Here is a 17,680-nt window from a genome sequence, read left to right as displayed (position 1 = left end):
AGGTCCCAGTGTGCTCCCCTGTGGAACACCGTATGTGCAGGCTGCTTTGTTGCTCGTTAAATTATCAAGGCGCACCACTTGCTCTCTATTAGTCAGATAGTCTTGCAGCCAGTCAATAGCTACACCTCTTATACCAAGGTTTTCAAGCCTTGAAATTAAAATAGGGACCGACACCGTGTCAAAAGCCTTACGCAAATCAAGGAATACACTGAGACACTTGTAACCATTATCCACATAGGATGTGATTAGTGATGTAAGATGCAGGATTGCATCCTCGGTTGAACGGCCCTTGCGAAATCCGAATTGATTGTCGTTTAGGAGTGATTTTCTTTCCAAATATGTGATTAATCTATTATTAAAAAGCTTTTCAAGGATCTTCGAAAGGAGGATATTATGTTATTTTTTTATTTTATTGTTATCTATACAAATATTATAAAGCTGAAGAGTTTGTTTGTTTGTTTGTTTGAACGCGCTAATCTCGGGAACTACTGGTCGGATTTGAAAATTTTTTTTGGTGTTGGATAGCTTATTTATCGAGGAAGGCTTAAATCATTACTAAATTAAATCTTATCATTAAATCTTATCATCACTCTACGACAAACAGGAGCGGAGCCACGGGGGTGAAACCGTGCGGAGCAGCTAGTATAATATATGGATTACTACTTATATTACAATATTTATAATCAACTTTAACAAATAATTATGTATTTTGTTAAGTTATTAGCATATCTGCAGTCTGCAACCTGTATTTATAGGCATATTTATACATTATGCGCTTGCTAGTCATAAATAATATGAATTATTAGTTATCGGGTTATAGTCGAAGGAATTTCTATAGGACAGATATTTTATCGCGGAAAAAAGTAGCGTAATTCCAATATGATTGAGATGTTTTAGCGTGGTCAAAAGTATTCTCTATAAAGAGTAGCCTCTAGCGTCCTAACCATTACCAAACACAAATATCGTAAGTATAATAAAAATCACTCTCTTCTGTCGTAAAAGAAAACAGACGTTAAGGTAAAGGCTCCTAATACGGCGGTAGTCAAAATCGCTTCCTAATACGGTGGTATTTCTTTTTTCGAGTTTTATTCCTGTTTTATAAATTTTAAGTACACCAAAACGTAAGCTATTTATTCCAAATTTATTACTCCATGACTTAACTAACGTTTGCAAGTATAGCACATAGACAACACAACAAGATCAATCAATCTGTGTAACGGCATCGACATGAGAGGTGTTTCCATACAAACGCGAAACAACAAAAGTAAGTACACTAATATTTATAAACTAAGTTTTTCGTATTAAAAAGCCGTTCAAGTTTGTATATGTATTGTTTATTGCATTTTCCTACTATTACACTCACTATTTAAATAGCTTGTTTCATATTTGTAAGTCATTTTCTACCCAAAAAATAAGAAATAAAATACCGCCGTAATACGATACAAATTTTATAGATTAATCCTAATACGGTGGCATAACTCCGAAATAGGAAAAATACTGGGCATAAATTTATAAAGAATAGAAAAAATTCGATCACGAGGCGGGACTTGAACCCGCATCCTTCGCGCCATTCCGGGGCGGATGCCTAACCAACTCAGCCACTCGTGACCCGCCTGAGCAATCGAATTTATTCTATCCTTTCAGTTTTATGTGTCTTAAGGGACACACCGCGCGCCATCTATTGAGATGATTTAACAACCATTTCAACCAATATGAAGCACTTTTCAGTGAATACAATATTGTAACGATGGAACACGACCTTTTCTTGAATTTATATTTTTTGGTTTTTATGGCATTCGAATGCTTTATAAATATAAATTTATAAAGAATAGAAAAAATTCGATCACGAGGCGGGACTTGAACCCGCATCCTTCGCGCCATTCCGGGGCGGATGCCTAACCAACTCAGCCACTCGTGACCCGCCTGAGCAATCGAATTTATTCTATCCTTTCAGTTTTATGTGTCTTTTTCTATTCTTTATAAATTTATATTTATAAAGCATTCGAATGCCATAAAAACCAAAAAATATAAATTCAAAATACTGGGCATGTTTAATTGTTTATAACTTTAATTTTATTTACTTATTGAATTAATTCCAAGATTAGTTGAAATAATTATTAATCTGATAAATTAGAAACCATATTCTGCGGTATGTTTTCTTAATTAGAAATCCAGTTAAATATGAAAATGGTTGAGTACAAAATGTTTGTTTCTTAGAAGGGGTAAAAATAGGAAGGTGTATTTTAATGTATCACAAATCATTTATTTTGTATAACTGTTGATTTGAGTTTTACACATCTGAGCCAAAAAACTGTTATCATTTGATTAAGCATTTACATTCTCTTGTTTATCGAATTTTTGATGGGTCAGAATTAGGATTATTAAAAACACGAGTAGTTTTCCTATTACGGTGGTAGATATTTCCAGGTAACTCTGTATTAGGTTATATATGATCTCCTATTACGGCCCTATTTCATAGAACTTAAAATTACCAGATTTAGGGTTGCGTAAATAAATAAGAAGTTTTGTGTCTTTTTTTGTGGATTCTTATTTGATATGCGTGTTTTTTTTCCGATAAAACTAAAAGCATAAATGAAACACATTAAAAGTGAATCAACGTAATCAAACCAATGGTTAATGAATAAAAAACTTACAATTTACTTTACTAACACATTCCTATTATTTAACAAATATTATTTGTACGGAACTTCAATGTATATAATATCTGACCCTCCGTATTAGGAGCCGCCTACCGCAGTATTAGGCTCTGACCAAAATCATACCTCCGTATTAGGGAAAATCGACATGACTATTTAAATATTTTTTTAAAATAAGAAATATTATGAAAATAAACATAGACTCAACAGCAATACAAAATTTAAGTTCCACTTTTAACGATAAAGTGGTTTGGCACCTTTACAAATACTTACAAATGCTTATTTTTGATACTTACTTTCAAATGTTGCGAAATACCTCCGTATTAGGTGCTTTTACCTTATTATGTTTTAGTTTCACGGTGTATAATATTTTAAATGCTCTGTATTATATGTAAGTAGGTATATTATAATAGATCGTATAAATAATAATTTGGTAAGTTAGATACTTAATAAAAGAAACGAATAAACTATCTTCGATAAATGAATTAAACACCTCATAATATTCGATAAGACCCGACGTTAACGCACTCGATAACTGTAGGTATACCATTACCGAAGTGACGACAACGTTACGTGAACCTAACTCGTATTTCCCATTAAGATCGCAAAGGTCCATGAATAAAATATTCTTTTCCGTTACGCTCCAGAACAGTATAAAGTTTTCTCGACTTTCATAAATTTCAAAGAGAGTTTTTTCTCAAATAATTCGAGCGTAATAATGTTACTTCGGAATTAGAACTCAAAGAGCATGAGAATAACGATCAAATAGCTTCTATTTCTTCGCTTTGTTAAACACGACACATATATATTTTTATCTGCTTTAAATGCATTTTTTGATAGTTTTGTGAAAGTAATTACATTATTCGCTCAAGCTCAACTCTTGCAGGATACCTACCTACGTTTAGCTTGCAGTATTTGGAGTAGTTACAAGTTCAAATGCGTATTAGGTACTTAACCCCTTTTCTATACTATGACGCTTTCAAAAAGATATCTCATCCATCCAATAGAAGTTAAGATGAACCTCATATCAATGCCACTATAGTTACAGTGTAACGATGAATTCGTTATAGGACGCTTTATGTAAGCAAGATTTGATACACTTTTACATGAGGCAATTATCTTTGAAACGTATCATTACGTTCGCGTTATGATCTAAATTAAAAGCTATAATGTGGAGCCATAACTGTTAATTCAAAGGAATTAAGTGTTGAAAAATGAGCAATTACTATGAAAAATCTGATGTAAAAGAAAGATAAATAAAAATTAAACATTTTACAATTGCAAATGGATTGCTAAATAAATCGTTACGTTCACTTAAAGTTTTTTTAGTAGGTTCACTTTTGAAGATCAGATTGGACATATCGAAAATATATACATAAAGACATTTATGTAATAATATAAATACACACAATTATAACCACACTCCTTTTTTCTAAATGGGGTGTGGTTTTAATTCAAACATTCGACTAAAAACATACCTTAGCCAGTTGATAAATGATTTCCTCCAACGAGTATTCAGTATAGAGAGTATCAGCGGCTCTCAATTTCTCCATCATTTCCTCGTATTCTTCCTCGCTGACAATTGAACCATCGCGGTCGTAATCAGACGTACCTGTTTTGAAATAAAATATTTTCTATGATATACTTGGGTTAATATATTTGTGATATTAAATTAAAATAACGGTAGGAGCATTTCTAAAATACAACAAAGTGTACATAAGTAATGCAATTACATCTTAAATGGCATTATTTAGCTAATGTATTGTAAATAATAACTACATCTTATAATGTGAATGTATATTAGACACATTTTTTCTTAAATTACAAAAACTTAAGAACCAGTATTGCTACGTATTAAGAATAGTCTTTTTTTAAGTGTAAGCGAAATAAATTGACTAATTCTCATGAATTTTTATGTGCATATCGAGTAAGTCTGAGAATCGGAAAACATATTCTATTCATCGTCCTATTAATAATAATAGAAGAGTAAGGCAGAACAACGTTTGCCGGGACAGATACTAGAATATTAAATAGTGTCTAAACACGTGCAAATACTAACTAATAACGTTAGTCTGCATCATAGGGTCGTAAGCGCGCTTCGCAATCTCCGGGCGCAGATCAGTGGACACGGGCAGGGCTGGCACCACGCCGAGATTGTTGCTCATCTCCCACGTCTTGCCGGAGATCGAGCGCACTATGTCAGGGCTGCCGCCGAACGGAAATGACTGCATCGGCCGGTATTGAAGCTCCTGGAATGCCGGTTAATTAACTTTGACATTTGACTTATGTTACATCGAAGAATATAGAAAGTACGACTTGAAACAATTAATCTAATGTACATATTAAAAAATTTACAAGCCTTTTAAAACGTTTATGCAAAGCCCTTTATCCTCTTACTCAAAGAATTATTCAATCCCATTTTTAAACACAGATACAAATGCAATAATGTGCCAATAAATCCACTATAAAAAACCAATCGCATTGCCAATTATATCTATAAATACAATGCCATTCCCAATGTTCTTTAAATAAAACCACGATTATGTAGTTATATAAAACCAAAATGTTCTATTTAAAAGCATTTTGAAACCAAGCCTAAGCACACAAAATAAATATTTTAGTTAGTTAGTGGGATATTAATGCAGAGACACGTAAATGTTGGCGTGGGCGAAGTAATCGTATTGCCTTCGTTGAACGAAATACCAATTACTCGCTTAGTAAATCACAGTGTTGTTTTATTCAGACAATCTTATAAATAGACAAAACAATCTTATAATCTTTGTGGAAAATTGATAAACCTAGAATTTCTAGATTCGTAACCGTATTTAACAGGAGTGAGCTAGGAGGTTGTTTCAATTATGATATTAATTTTCCTAATAGCCAACAAATGTTCGGAGTGTTATGCGAAATGCGGATTACATTAAAACGAATGAATGTATGAACGATATTACCACAGTGTTTCCATGTCAAAATAAATCATACTATTCCAATACCGCAGAGTGTTGTAAACACTAAAGTTTTAAGAGTTTGTAATATTGCCACATCAGTCAGACCTACATTAAATAACTTTACACAGATGGTTAGAAAGATAACCCAGATTGTAGAATTACGAAACACCCAGAACTTTCTAGTCTTTGCTCTCCATTTGAATTACATCTGCAAACTTTAAAATGTTAGACACAAACATAAATGGGTCACAACATTAATTACATTGGTGTTTGTTTAACAACGCTGAGAAGCGAGCTTCCTGAACATTTAGTTACATAATATAAATAACTTTGCAAGTTTATTCGTGTTGGGTGGGACTGTTAAATACGTGAAATTAGACACAAGAGTTCTAAAAAAAACGCTCAAAAGTAAAGCACTGATAATTACATTGATATTAATATTATACATTATTTTATTACATAATAACCGGCCATACTGATTCCTTCTGATATAGTATATTTTGTGTAAGATTTAATTGCGTAGTTACTTTTCCATCAATAAGTACCTCTAGCTTTTTTTAAACAAAGCTAAGTAAAGAGTATAATGAAACCATAATATCATGCTAAGTTCAAATATTCATTTAATATTCGACTAAGTGTAGCCTGTGTACGTGTAGCCTCCGAAAATGTATTCACTACCTGTAATAGATATTGTCTAATATTCTATTCAAAACCTTGTTTATCAAACCAATATAAGGCTGTCAATTTAAAACGATTTTCTCTCAAACTGTTAATGTTATCTCGGCCAAGTCAGGAAATATTTCCCGGCGATAAAATTTTATTAGCTTAATGTCAGAACTAATAGCATAGCACGCTTTAAAAAGGATAGATGTTCAAGGTTTATAGTATAATGTATAGTTGACATATTATTTAGGGTCAATGGATGGGTCACTCCTCCATTTATATACCTTGACCACATGTATGGGAACTAAATGAATGAAAATATTTTACTTTGATTTTTTTGCTTTATACAATGAATAAATGACTAATCATAGGATGAACTAAATTAAACACAGTATTGTACAAACGGAGCTATCTCTATAAAATAAATAAAATATGTCTTTTATAAATAATTATCAACATAATTCCAGCATTCCCTTTAATGCTCTTAAATATCCTGAAATAGAAACGAGCTTTCTCGTCAGTAATTTTATACCGACCGTATAGGTAAATAAAACGTGCTTGTTACGGTCTATTTGTATACAACTAAGCTCACAACTTTTAAGAGACGTGATATCATACAATTGACACATAAACGGCAGTTTAAATCGATGTCTTCACGCTGTATCGAATCCTATTACGCTAGCAATAAAGTTTATTGTGCGTCGTGATTCAGTTTTATGATCAATCTCTGCTTTATAGTTTGTAGAGAGCAACCACATATCCCTGTGTTATACGCCCCGGCCGCAGTACTAATAAGGTTTTGCTGACCTACTTCTCTGTATAACATGTTAAATCTCGGTGTCATCTTGAATAATGCATTTACGGCTCACGAACTTATAAGTTTTCCTTTTTCTCTGCTATAATGGTTTATAAAACTGTCGACTTCTTTAATGATAATATATAGGGCGGAATTAAATAATCACTCTTATATAAACTTTCAGAAAATTCAAATTCAAATTCAAAATTCTTTTTTTCTTTATTTATATAGAGTAAGATATACTACTATTACATTATAAAGAGATGAACAAAATGATAAAATAAATCTATGTCGCTATCGTTGACAACGTTGCCGACAGCTGACAACACATTGATGAGACCGTTTATTATAATTCCGATTTTCAATTAAGATTGTCGTATCTAATTACCAAATAAGATGAGAATCTATTGTTTTGAAACTATTTAATCTGAACGGATATAATGTTAATTGAAACGTTGACTTGTTTCAACTTAGGATATATTTTATTGACAACTATCATTCCAAAGAAAAAACTACTTCATATTGTATATATACGTATAATTTATGGATTCTCCAAAATTCTTCGTACCCTATATTATAGTATATTTTATAGATTATTAGTAAATACTTTAAAAAATAAGCGATTACTATTGTTATGTATCGGAGAATGTGTTATGTTAAATAGTTTCGTAAAAACTAAAAACCTATTCTTCAACAGGATCCACCTGTCGTTTTATAAATTTTCTAATTTATTTTGTTCAACACCTCGACCAACAACAATTTGATTAAAAAATACTTTTGCTTTTTAGCAGTAATTATGTCTACGAAATATCGTAGCAGATGCTACGTGATCTACGACATCCAATTATACACGTAACCTTTACTCGTAACTTGAGTTTATTTATTCTCGTTGCCTTTATCAACAATGTTTTACGAAAAAGTTTTGCTATTCGTGTTTTTTATGTGAAAAGAGATATATTTCTTAAACATGACTAATGACTAGGAATTACTGTAAAATACTGCGTATTAGCGTATCTGCGTAAATATAGCAATCTCTCTCAATTAATAAACATGTTTTGTACGAGAAAAGAAATATAAAATTGTGGGACTATAAAGAGTCATATGCTACAAATTCTATTTTTTCTGACTCGTTAAGGCGTTTGTTTGTTGTACTACTCAAGGAATCTGATACATAATTTGATATCTATCGATCATAGAAGTTAAAAAAATAAATAAATGTGTGCGTGTACTAGTGTACACACGTAAGAAGTGAAACTTCTTAATAACCTTATTTTTCAAAAAATAATTTACTATATGCAACTTTACAGAAATATGTCGAATCGCGCGGGGTAGGGATAAGAAAAAGATGGCGCGTAACGAAAAAATGTTACACTAAACTTTTTTCCAACCCCGATAAAGAAGTTTCACTTCAAAACAAGAATTTCAGATCGGTTAAATAATACTATAATATAAGATGGTCTGGGAATTGGGATACAACTAGTGCTGTAAGTAACTGCGTTACTTATTTAATATTTTATGTAGAATACAATAAAATGTTTCTATAACAAGGAACTACAATTTATCATGCCAGCGAATTTAAATTAGTTTAATTATCACTACCGACACAAGCCATAATTTGAAAATCAATTGCAATGTGTAATTAAATAATTTCGTTTGAATAGAGCCTGGCGGTTGAAGCCGCGATAATTTATACATAAACAGAAATGTAGATTTAGTAGGGAATATGGCTGTATATCCGGCGCAGATATTAAATATTAATAAATGCCTGCAAATTGCTTATTAATTGGCGATAAATTTTACGAAATTAATCCTTTAAAATAGTTTGTTATTTTGTGAAATATTTTAGTTAAAATCACACTGATAAGATTGCTTTTTATACCAGTCTTGGGATAAATTGATCCTTACTTATTAAATAATTATACTACAGATTTTAATTTGCATTTTTCTAGAGTAAAATATAGTTAACGATAAATTAGGTCATGCTTTCAAAGCCATTAGATTATATATTTATTTTTTATTTTTCATGTTTTGTACAGTGAATGAAAAGCAGTATATTTTCGTTTTTATTTTTAATATTCTTTCTCAATGCAGGCACAACTAAAACGATGTTCATTGTTTTATGAATGAAAAGCAAATAAATAAAAACTGTTGCTAACATAAGCCATATTTATAATATACAAGGTCTTGAAACTTTTCATTTTCATTGTAGCAAATGATACAATAAATATATAACTTTTAACTCTGAAAATAATATGATAATAGTTGTTGAAGCATACTTTAAGGCTTTATGGTTAACTTATTGTCAATTGGCTTCGAAAAAGGAGAAAATTTTCATTTCTATGTATTTCTTTGCTATCTTACCTCAGAACTTTCAACTAGTGAATTGATTTTGTTATATTTTTGCATAAGCTTGACACGTTGATGGTTTAGTTTTTTTAAGTATAAAAACAATATTTTAAGGTTTTCTAGAAATTGAACTTACCTTAGCATTCTGTTCCAATAGAGCGTTCCTCAGTTTTTCTTGTTGCGCATTTTGTTCAGCCGCATTGATATTCTGTGCGTAATGGGCGCGGAGGTAATCGATATTGAACTTTATTTCTTGAAGAAATGCGATCGCTTCTTCTTTGTTCATCTGAAATGGATTTGCTCATCAATTTTTACGGCGATATTGCCTATAAAGGAAGTTACTTTGCAATTTAGTTGTCATGCTGCAAATGTTTGATTTTTAGTATGGCCATATAATAATGTATAGAATCTCTTTTGCTTGCTGCTACTTTATACAAGTAAGCAAAGAGTGATATAATATTTTACTCAGTACTAATTTGCAAAATGGTATGTTTTATAAACATATAAATAAGTAACCTCGTACATAACAAAACCAATTAATATTCTAGTAGTATCATTGCATTTTTGTACAAATAATACCTATAATATTTACATTTTTAATATAATGTTCATATCGAATATTTTGAGAAAGATGCAAATCACGCCTTGCTAATCAATACGGAATTTCACATCAGTTTTAACGATAAATTTCTATTATTCTAATAAAAAAGGCTGAGCATATGTGAAACCCATTGAATATACAATATACATGTATATTTTTGCCATTTAGAACATCAAAGATATACGCGATAATTGCTCAAAATATCAAAGCATTTAAAAGCATTTCAGAATAAATCAAAACCCTCCTTTAATTAAAGAACAGTTTTTGACACTCAAATTATTTTATTGCAAAGCTATTAATAAATTAATGTCGTCTGACTTTCTAATTGCCTAGAATTATGTTTAAAAAAAGAAATGAAACATCTGCAAAGGGTATTATTTTTATGCTCTTTAATTAAACACATAGGAATTCAATTTATTTTCCATTAACAACAATTGCAATATATTGCCCTCCCGGCTCAACAATAAGACCTACCGAACAATATTTACAATCATAATTAAGAATAGGTAAACAGTCAACACACCGTATTTTTTATATACTAGCGGTCCGCCCCGGCTTCGCCCGTGGTACATATTTCGCAATAACAGGTAGCCTATGTTCTTTCTCAGAGTCTAAAGATTATCTGTGCCAAATTTCATCAAAATCGGTCCAGTAGTTTATGCGTGAAAACCATACATACATACATACAAACCTTTCCTATTTATAATATTAGTATAGATGTACTAGAAACTTCTAGAATAATTCCATGTACTCACCAGACCTTCTTGTAGGAACTCCTCAATAGCATTAGTGACACCGTGCTCATCACCAGTCCAGAACACATATTCTGCCATATCCAAAGGCGAATATTGAACCCCAGAGTACGAAGCGTAGTGATCCATCTATTTCATAAAATAATGAGAACGTTTATCAATTTTTATGAATATTGAAAGTAAATTTAACTTGGATTCCCCTTCTGATGCTCGGGTGCGTTTCTCATTTATTCCATTGATGGAATTTCTTTAATATTTTTAGGCACCGTTAAGAAAATCAATCAGCCTTTTTTATTGCGCGTGCCGAGACTTTAATTTAGACATGATTTGTAAAATATAAAATAAAGGTTTATATTTGTAAAATATCAAATTGACCTTTATAATGTTTCCTAGCTTATTGAATTATTTTGAAGGATTGACCCTTTGGGCCGATTAACAAACACAAAATATTTTCGAGTGATATTATTGATTATAGAGCTTGCTTAAATCATGAAAATGAATACAGAGCAGTTTGAAATATGATTTACAACAACAAAAGCGCGCGTGTAAAGGCTTCAAGAGTTTCAGTGTCTATAAAATATGTACTAGTATCTTTTTGTTAATAAAAATATATTAAAAAAAAACCTTTCAAACTAAAATTTGAGGTTTAGACCGTATATTTTAACAAAAGCCAATATAAAACTGTGAACACTATTGTCAATAACACGCATCAAGCTGTAACGTGGGTACAGGTTTTATGAGCCCCTTAGTGCTTACGTCTCTCGTAAAACAAGTTAACGACCTCATTAGGTACTTGGAAAAATAGCTTAAATCTATTGTTAGAGTGATACATTCTTGATTATTCTTTTAACGGAATATTTTTTTCACAATCGGATTCTTTTTTCATAGAATTAATAAATAATCTTATAAAAAGACTACTTCAGTTAACTCAAATATGTTTAAAAAAATAAAATTATTCGAAAATAATTCATTAGGAAATATAAAAAAAAAATCAGTAATTCTAAATAATATCATATTTAATGAAAAATATTCTATCTGCTCTAGTCCAACTAGAACATGACGCCTTAATGAAAGTTTTCATTCTATAGCTTTTGTACGTACCTATTTAAATTGATAATATATTAAGATCTTATCAGCCCTGCTACGATAACCGAGACTAATATTGATTTTACAAATTACTACGAACGATCTGCTAGTTAAACCTTCTAACCTTGCTTTGATAATATTAATAAAAGCGCTCGAGAAATATTCGGAGACATTTTTTATACAAGAACAACTCAAACAATAATTAAAAAATATCAATTTAAATAATAGAAAATCGTTTTAGTTACACCATTTAATTCATGATCGGCTGAACGGCTTTTGATATTTGGTTAGTTGGATTAGTTTCCACTGGGATTAGGTGACTGACAAATTGATGATTGGCGATTTGAAAAACAACGACAATGATGGAGCTGCGGCGAACAGCTTTTTAGTAGTTATTTTCTTCTTCTCTTTTATACATATATAAAATTATCATGTCACAATGTTATTTAAGGTGGTACCATACTCCTCCGAAACGGCTGGACCGATTCTTATGAAATTTTGTGTGCACATCGGGTAGATCTGAGAATCTGCTATCCATTTTTCATACCCCGAAGTGATAAGAGTGGCAGAATAAAGTTGGCTGGGACAGCTAGTATTTCTATATAAATGTGGTTTTACTTACGTTATTCTTAATTTCCTTGTTGATGTCGGCGTTGAAAGCTCGCCTTACAGCTGTGTGGCCATTTGGAGGGTTGGATTGTTGGGTGGCAGAACCTGGTTGAATCAGACGGGCCGCTCCGTGGAATACCTATCACGAAGTGAAGAAAATTTTAGTATACGCAGCTTATATTAGCCAATTAACTATTTTAAAGTTATTACTCCTCTATTGAAATGATATACTTACACATAGTGATTTTGCGATACGGATTTGTCCGTGGTGATAGAAAGGTTCATAATAATTATAGTATTGGTATAAATATACGTTCAAATAATTTTATATCCTATTGGGATTACCGATACTTAACATTCGTTATAAAGTTTAAGTTTTTAAACGAAATGTATAATATGTGACATATCAAAAAGCTTTTTGTTTTTCCAACGAAAGTACCTAGTACTTACTATCATAACTGTTATTTATATTAGCATTAATAATTTCTTTTCTTTTTAAAAAACCATGTACCTACTCACTATATTTTTACTTAGAAATTATTTCCGCAGCTTCCGCTAATAACTGCATTGAAGAAAATGCGAAAAGATAAATTAGTAAGATTAGTTTTAAACTTTTAGCTACAACCCAGGAGTAAAGGTTTAATATTCAACTTTTAGCTGTTCAATAAGATTATCTTAGATAGGTACTTAGTAAATATAAATATATAGTTGAATTATATTTTTATAATAGAGATAATTATGTATGGTTAAATTGATCAAAAAAATATTAATATAAATTTAATGCATTCCATACCATTTACAAAGTAAAATGATTTCTTAATAACCACGTAGGTACTAACCTTGACAGAATTTTTTTTCACACAATCGAATAAATGAAAAATTCGAATACGTGTAAATTCACACAATAGGGTATTCCAGTAAGCGAGTTAATACAATGACCGTTTGATAAAGTAACAAATGAATTACACATAACTTGTTCAATTAACCTTATTGCCTTTGAAAAATATATACATTAATTCGTTGTAAATATCACAAGAAATTCTCTGGATTTTAACAATTTTTTTTTGTTTGTGGTTACAAAAAAATTGTTAGGTACATCCCTGATAAGTAAAAAATGTAAGGAAAATTTCCTCTTTCCTATGTGAACATTGCAAATGCTTTCAATTTAAATTTTTATATAAAGAAATATTAAATAAATAAATAAGTATACATATATATTTGAGGAAAAATTAAAGTTCTTAAGGGATTTAAACTGAAACTAAACAAGACAACAGAAAAACTCTCAAGAGTAAACGAAACATATTCAGAAGAACAAGACTGTTTAACATACACGTGCCGATATTGGGAAGTTTTTCAGCGTCTGATCAATACTTGGACGTCACTAACTCGCAGACGTTTCTCGCGACGCGAGAGCAAATTAAATAATGATACAATTTAATAATGTACTTATTTGAAATTTACTTAAATATTGTTCTTGCAATTTGGTGTATATGTATAAAGTTAAGTAAATTGAACTTTTAAATAAAAGTTTGTAAAGAATCGGGACAGGTAAATTTTTAATTTATATGCTTTAATTTTTATACAATAGATACGATCAATCAATCAATGAATCTATAAAAGCATGTAATATACTTAAGGTGAGTTTTAAGAAACAGCCATTAAAGCAATTTAAGGTTATTTTATACAAATTACGGTTATTCATTCGTGGAATGTATTGATAAGTCACGTGTACGATCTATGTAGGTGATATGAAGAAATTGGCGTGTGTGTGTTTCGTAGAACTATTCACGAAAAAAATGGAAGTTTTTAGAAAGCAAATGACATGAAAGAACTAGGTACATTTTTAAACATGACGTATAAGTTTATAATAATATCTTAAACGCAAGATATAATATGAATTATGAACGATTTAAATTTTGTCAAAATGGTCGTTTAGGTATAACATGATTACAGCTTGTATAGATGAGAGAATGTGTTCATATAATTTACATATAGAATGTAATAATAAGTACCTATAGTACTATGTATGTGCATAAATGGATAATATTAGGTATTGACATGTTAGAAATTGTATGATTACAGTTGCTGATAGTAATTCAAACTGATTATTTTATACAAAGTAACCATTTAAAGTTTAAACTGAATTACGGAAATTGTCAGGAACATAACATTGAGTAAAAATTTTTGTTATGTACATGAAATTAAATCTGTTCAAAAGTATCTTTTAACCTTTCAAAATCATTTTTAAAAGTAGAATCTACAGTTAACTATTCGCTTTAAATATAGTATATAAATATAAATTACATATTATAAGTTACTTTTTATTAACGTAGAAGTGAATAATTTATCGTATATTTTTACATGAATGTAATATGCATAATTCGCCGAAATCAAACGTAATAACTGGATACAACATAGTGTGTACCACCAGCATACGGAATTATATTAATTGACTAAACAAACAACGCTTGTAGCTAATGAACACACACAAATCTGAGAATACTGTGTATGCACGTTTAATTGGATTAACATCTCTACTATAAATAATGTGTTGTTATTCTGGACAGCACTCGCTACTAGTTATTTAAACTGTCTATCAGATATACCACTGTAAAAATGTAAGCTATTCCTTAATTATTATTCTAGTTTTCAGAATTGTTCTACCCAATATTACAACGGTCCTCAAAGCAATGACTTACCCTATAAAATAAGTAGATAATATAACACTTTTCAGCGTGGAGGATAATGACCTGTGACCTCATAAGGAGGCTCTTATCCCAGCAGAGGGAGCATATATGGATGATGATGATAATGCTGAAAATGGGTATTAGAAATTTACCTTAGTAGTTTGTTCATCACTTGGCGCAACGGTGGACGTTAATTCAATAACACTGACATGAGATCCATCCTGTACTACCGTCTGATGCACGCCCTTGGAAGGTACATCCACCTGCGTCTCCGAGTGGACCCGGGGCTTTTCATTGTCCACTGCGTCCGCTGATGCGTGTTGTTCTAGACGAGAGACCAGTTCCCCGTTCGTTTGTACCGTGTCTATGGATGAAGAATTGGGCATGATCCTTTATCCACTTTTACTTACTTTTATTTCGATTTCTAGTATAATAACTACGACTGTGAGAAATTGGTCCATACCAATTTATTGAAAGTGAATTCACAAGGATCGCTTCTCATCATTATTAAGTACACTATGCAAGACTTATGAAATTTAATCAAGTCTCATAAATTTTTTATAGTTTATCGACTTCGCTAAGCGTCTTCTTAACCTAATGTGTCTTATTAGATATTAATATCTCTCTTAACTTCCACGTTTCCACAAAAGTTTAAATTTACGCTTACCATCTAGGCACATAAAATTTAATATTTGTTCTAAATTTTATAGTTTCATCTCTGTGGTCTGTCATCTGTGCTATCGATATTTGACGAGAGCCAATATTAGGAAAACTTCAAAGTATCAGTGTACACTCAAAAGAGAATAAATAATTTTCTCTGGCATTTTCATTTCGACAGGCGATCACTGATCCTTCTATAGTACACAACAGTCAGCAATGAGTATAGAGCAAATTTAAGACTTCCTATTTAAATATGCATTGTGAATTTTACAAAGATCCTCACGATTGTGCTTACAAGTTGGACTGCACCAAGAGAGTGGACCATGATATTACTTGTAATATTATCATTATAAATAATCAATAAATGACACTTACCAAGTCTATGATATTCGATATGTTCGCTTTTTAGCTCTGGATTCTCCTTGTTGATCTCCTCTGAAAAATAATAAAAAATTAACGTCTAATTTTGATCCATTCCTTAACAAAATATAATATTATGTTCTACAAGAAGTTCTGAATGTTTAGTAAAATCTGTATGAATTATTTTATTCCATTTGATTCCCAAAATGGGAATTCTATTAATACATTCTATTGAAACGATATCATATATTTGGCTACAGGTATATTTATCTGTTTAGATAGACAAAAAATATACAGTATAATAAAATACCTGTTACTCGATATTTTTCATGTGAAAATATGGAAACATTTATTTCCATTCATAAAAGTCTATCTATTATTATCTGATAGGACCATTAACGATCGATTTTTTATTAAGGGTAAGTTGATGAGGTCAGACTCTAGTAACTAAATCCAAATCTATTGATATCCACATTTAGTTTATATACCTACATTGAAAATTTTACAAAAAAAGCAGAATCCAATTATTCATTTACTAAGTTTGACCGATTACAATAAATATTCCATTTAAAGGCAAAAGTTAAACATTTTGTTAGGTAGTTAATCAAAGTTTTGATTTCCCAAAGGGGATCTACCATTAATTTACTTATTTATGCCTTTGAAAGTGATGAAAAGGTTGTAAACAACATTCATCAAACAGGATATAGGCTTCTCTTCTGTTACGAGAAGAGTCAGCTCACGTTCGTGACAAATAAATTTAATTTCCTTCTGTCTTTTTAAACGTCTCATAGGGACCGTTTCATGCCATATAACAAGATTTCTTAGAATATCCCTGGTCGATAATATTTACAATAATTTATACGCCTTGTTATTAAGTTAAAACGAATTGCAAATACTTAATATTATTCATTTTATTCATCGATATAGAATAAGTATTTTAAATTATGAAAGACTAGAAAGTATCTAATGCATAAAGCGAAAGGACTTTCACGTCGTTTTATGTTTAAGTACATTATATTTAAAACAACATGTTTTTCGTTTAAGAGAAAATGAGGCCAAGGAAACTAGCTACGAAGAAGTGTGACGTTTATTATAACAAGGTATATATATGTGTTAATGAATGGTTAAATTTTTTATTCGGAGAAATGAGACAAAAATGTATCAGTTTCAGTTTATTCATACAAAAACATGCCAGTTAGGAGAACGTGCTTATAAATGTCAAAGTTTGATGGAAATAGACACGTTTTTATAACATCAAGGAATATTGGAAGTTCGACAAAAGCAAATATCATGGATCAATAGTTATGTCGTTTTTATCATCATAAGGCTATAAAACTGCTGATAGGATAAAGCTTTATCGGGTAAATTAATACCAACGAACCGGGTCTGACTCAGATTATTTAATAGTAACCCAAAAAATGACATATTCATGACTTTAATTAAATATTATCCTTCTCTAATAATATAAGGATTCAGATAGTGCCCTTTTATAGGTACTTTAATGAGAACCATTTT

General features: G+C 30.8%; 1 protein-coding gene across 2 annotated transcripts in view; it reads right to left on the bottom strand.

Moving 5' to 3' along the window:
- Window positions 1-17,680, bottom strand: part of LOC123693075 — a 56,751-nt gene that overhangs the window by 4,633 nt on the left and 34,438 nt on the right. For both annotated transcript variants that reach the window (XR_006751646.1, XM_045638026.1), the window contains exons 5-11: window positions 16,181-16,240; window positions 15,298-15,509; window positions 12,472-12,597; window positions 10,767-10,892; window positions 9,547-9,696; window positions 4,717-4,906; window positions 4,136-4,269 (exon numbers count right to left, since the gene is read on the bottom strand). Coding sequence is in view for 1 of the 2 variants with exons in the window: in XM_045638026.1 (XP_045493982.1) it covers window positions 4,136-4,269; window positions 4,717-4,906; window positions 9,547-9,696; window positions 10,767-10,892; window positions 12,472-12,597; window positions 15,298-15,509; window positions 16,181-16,240 (998 nt within the window). In the remaining variant the exon portion in view is untranslated. The remainder of the gene's footprint in view (window positions 1-4,135; window positions 4,270-4,716; window positions 4,907-9,546; window positions 9,697-10,766; window positions 10,893-12,471; window positions 12,598-15,297; window positions 15,510-16,180; window positions 16,241-17,680) is intronic.

Source organism: Colias croceus, chromosome 7, assembly GCF_905220415.1.
Source record: "Colias croceus chromosome 7, ilColCroc2.1".
In the NCBI taxonomy this organism is placed as follows: Eukaryota; Metazoa; Arthropoda; class Insecta; order Lepidoptera; family Pieridae; genus Colias; species Colias croceus.
The sequence above is the reverse complement of the archived record's forward strand: the minus strand, read 5'-3'. Positions and strand labels throughout refer to the sequence as shown.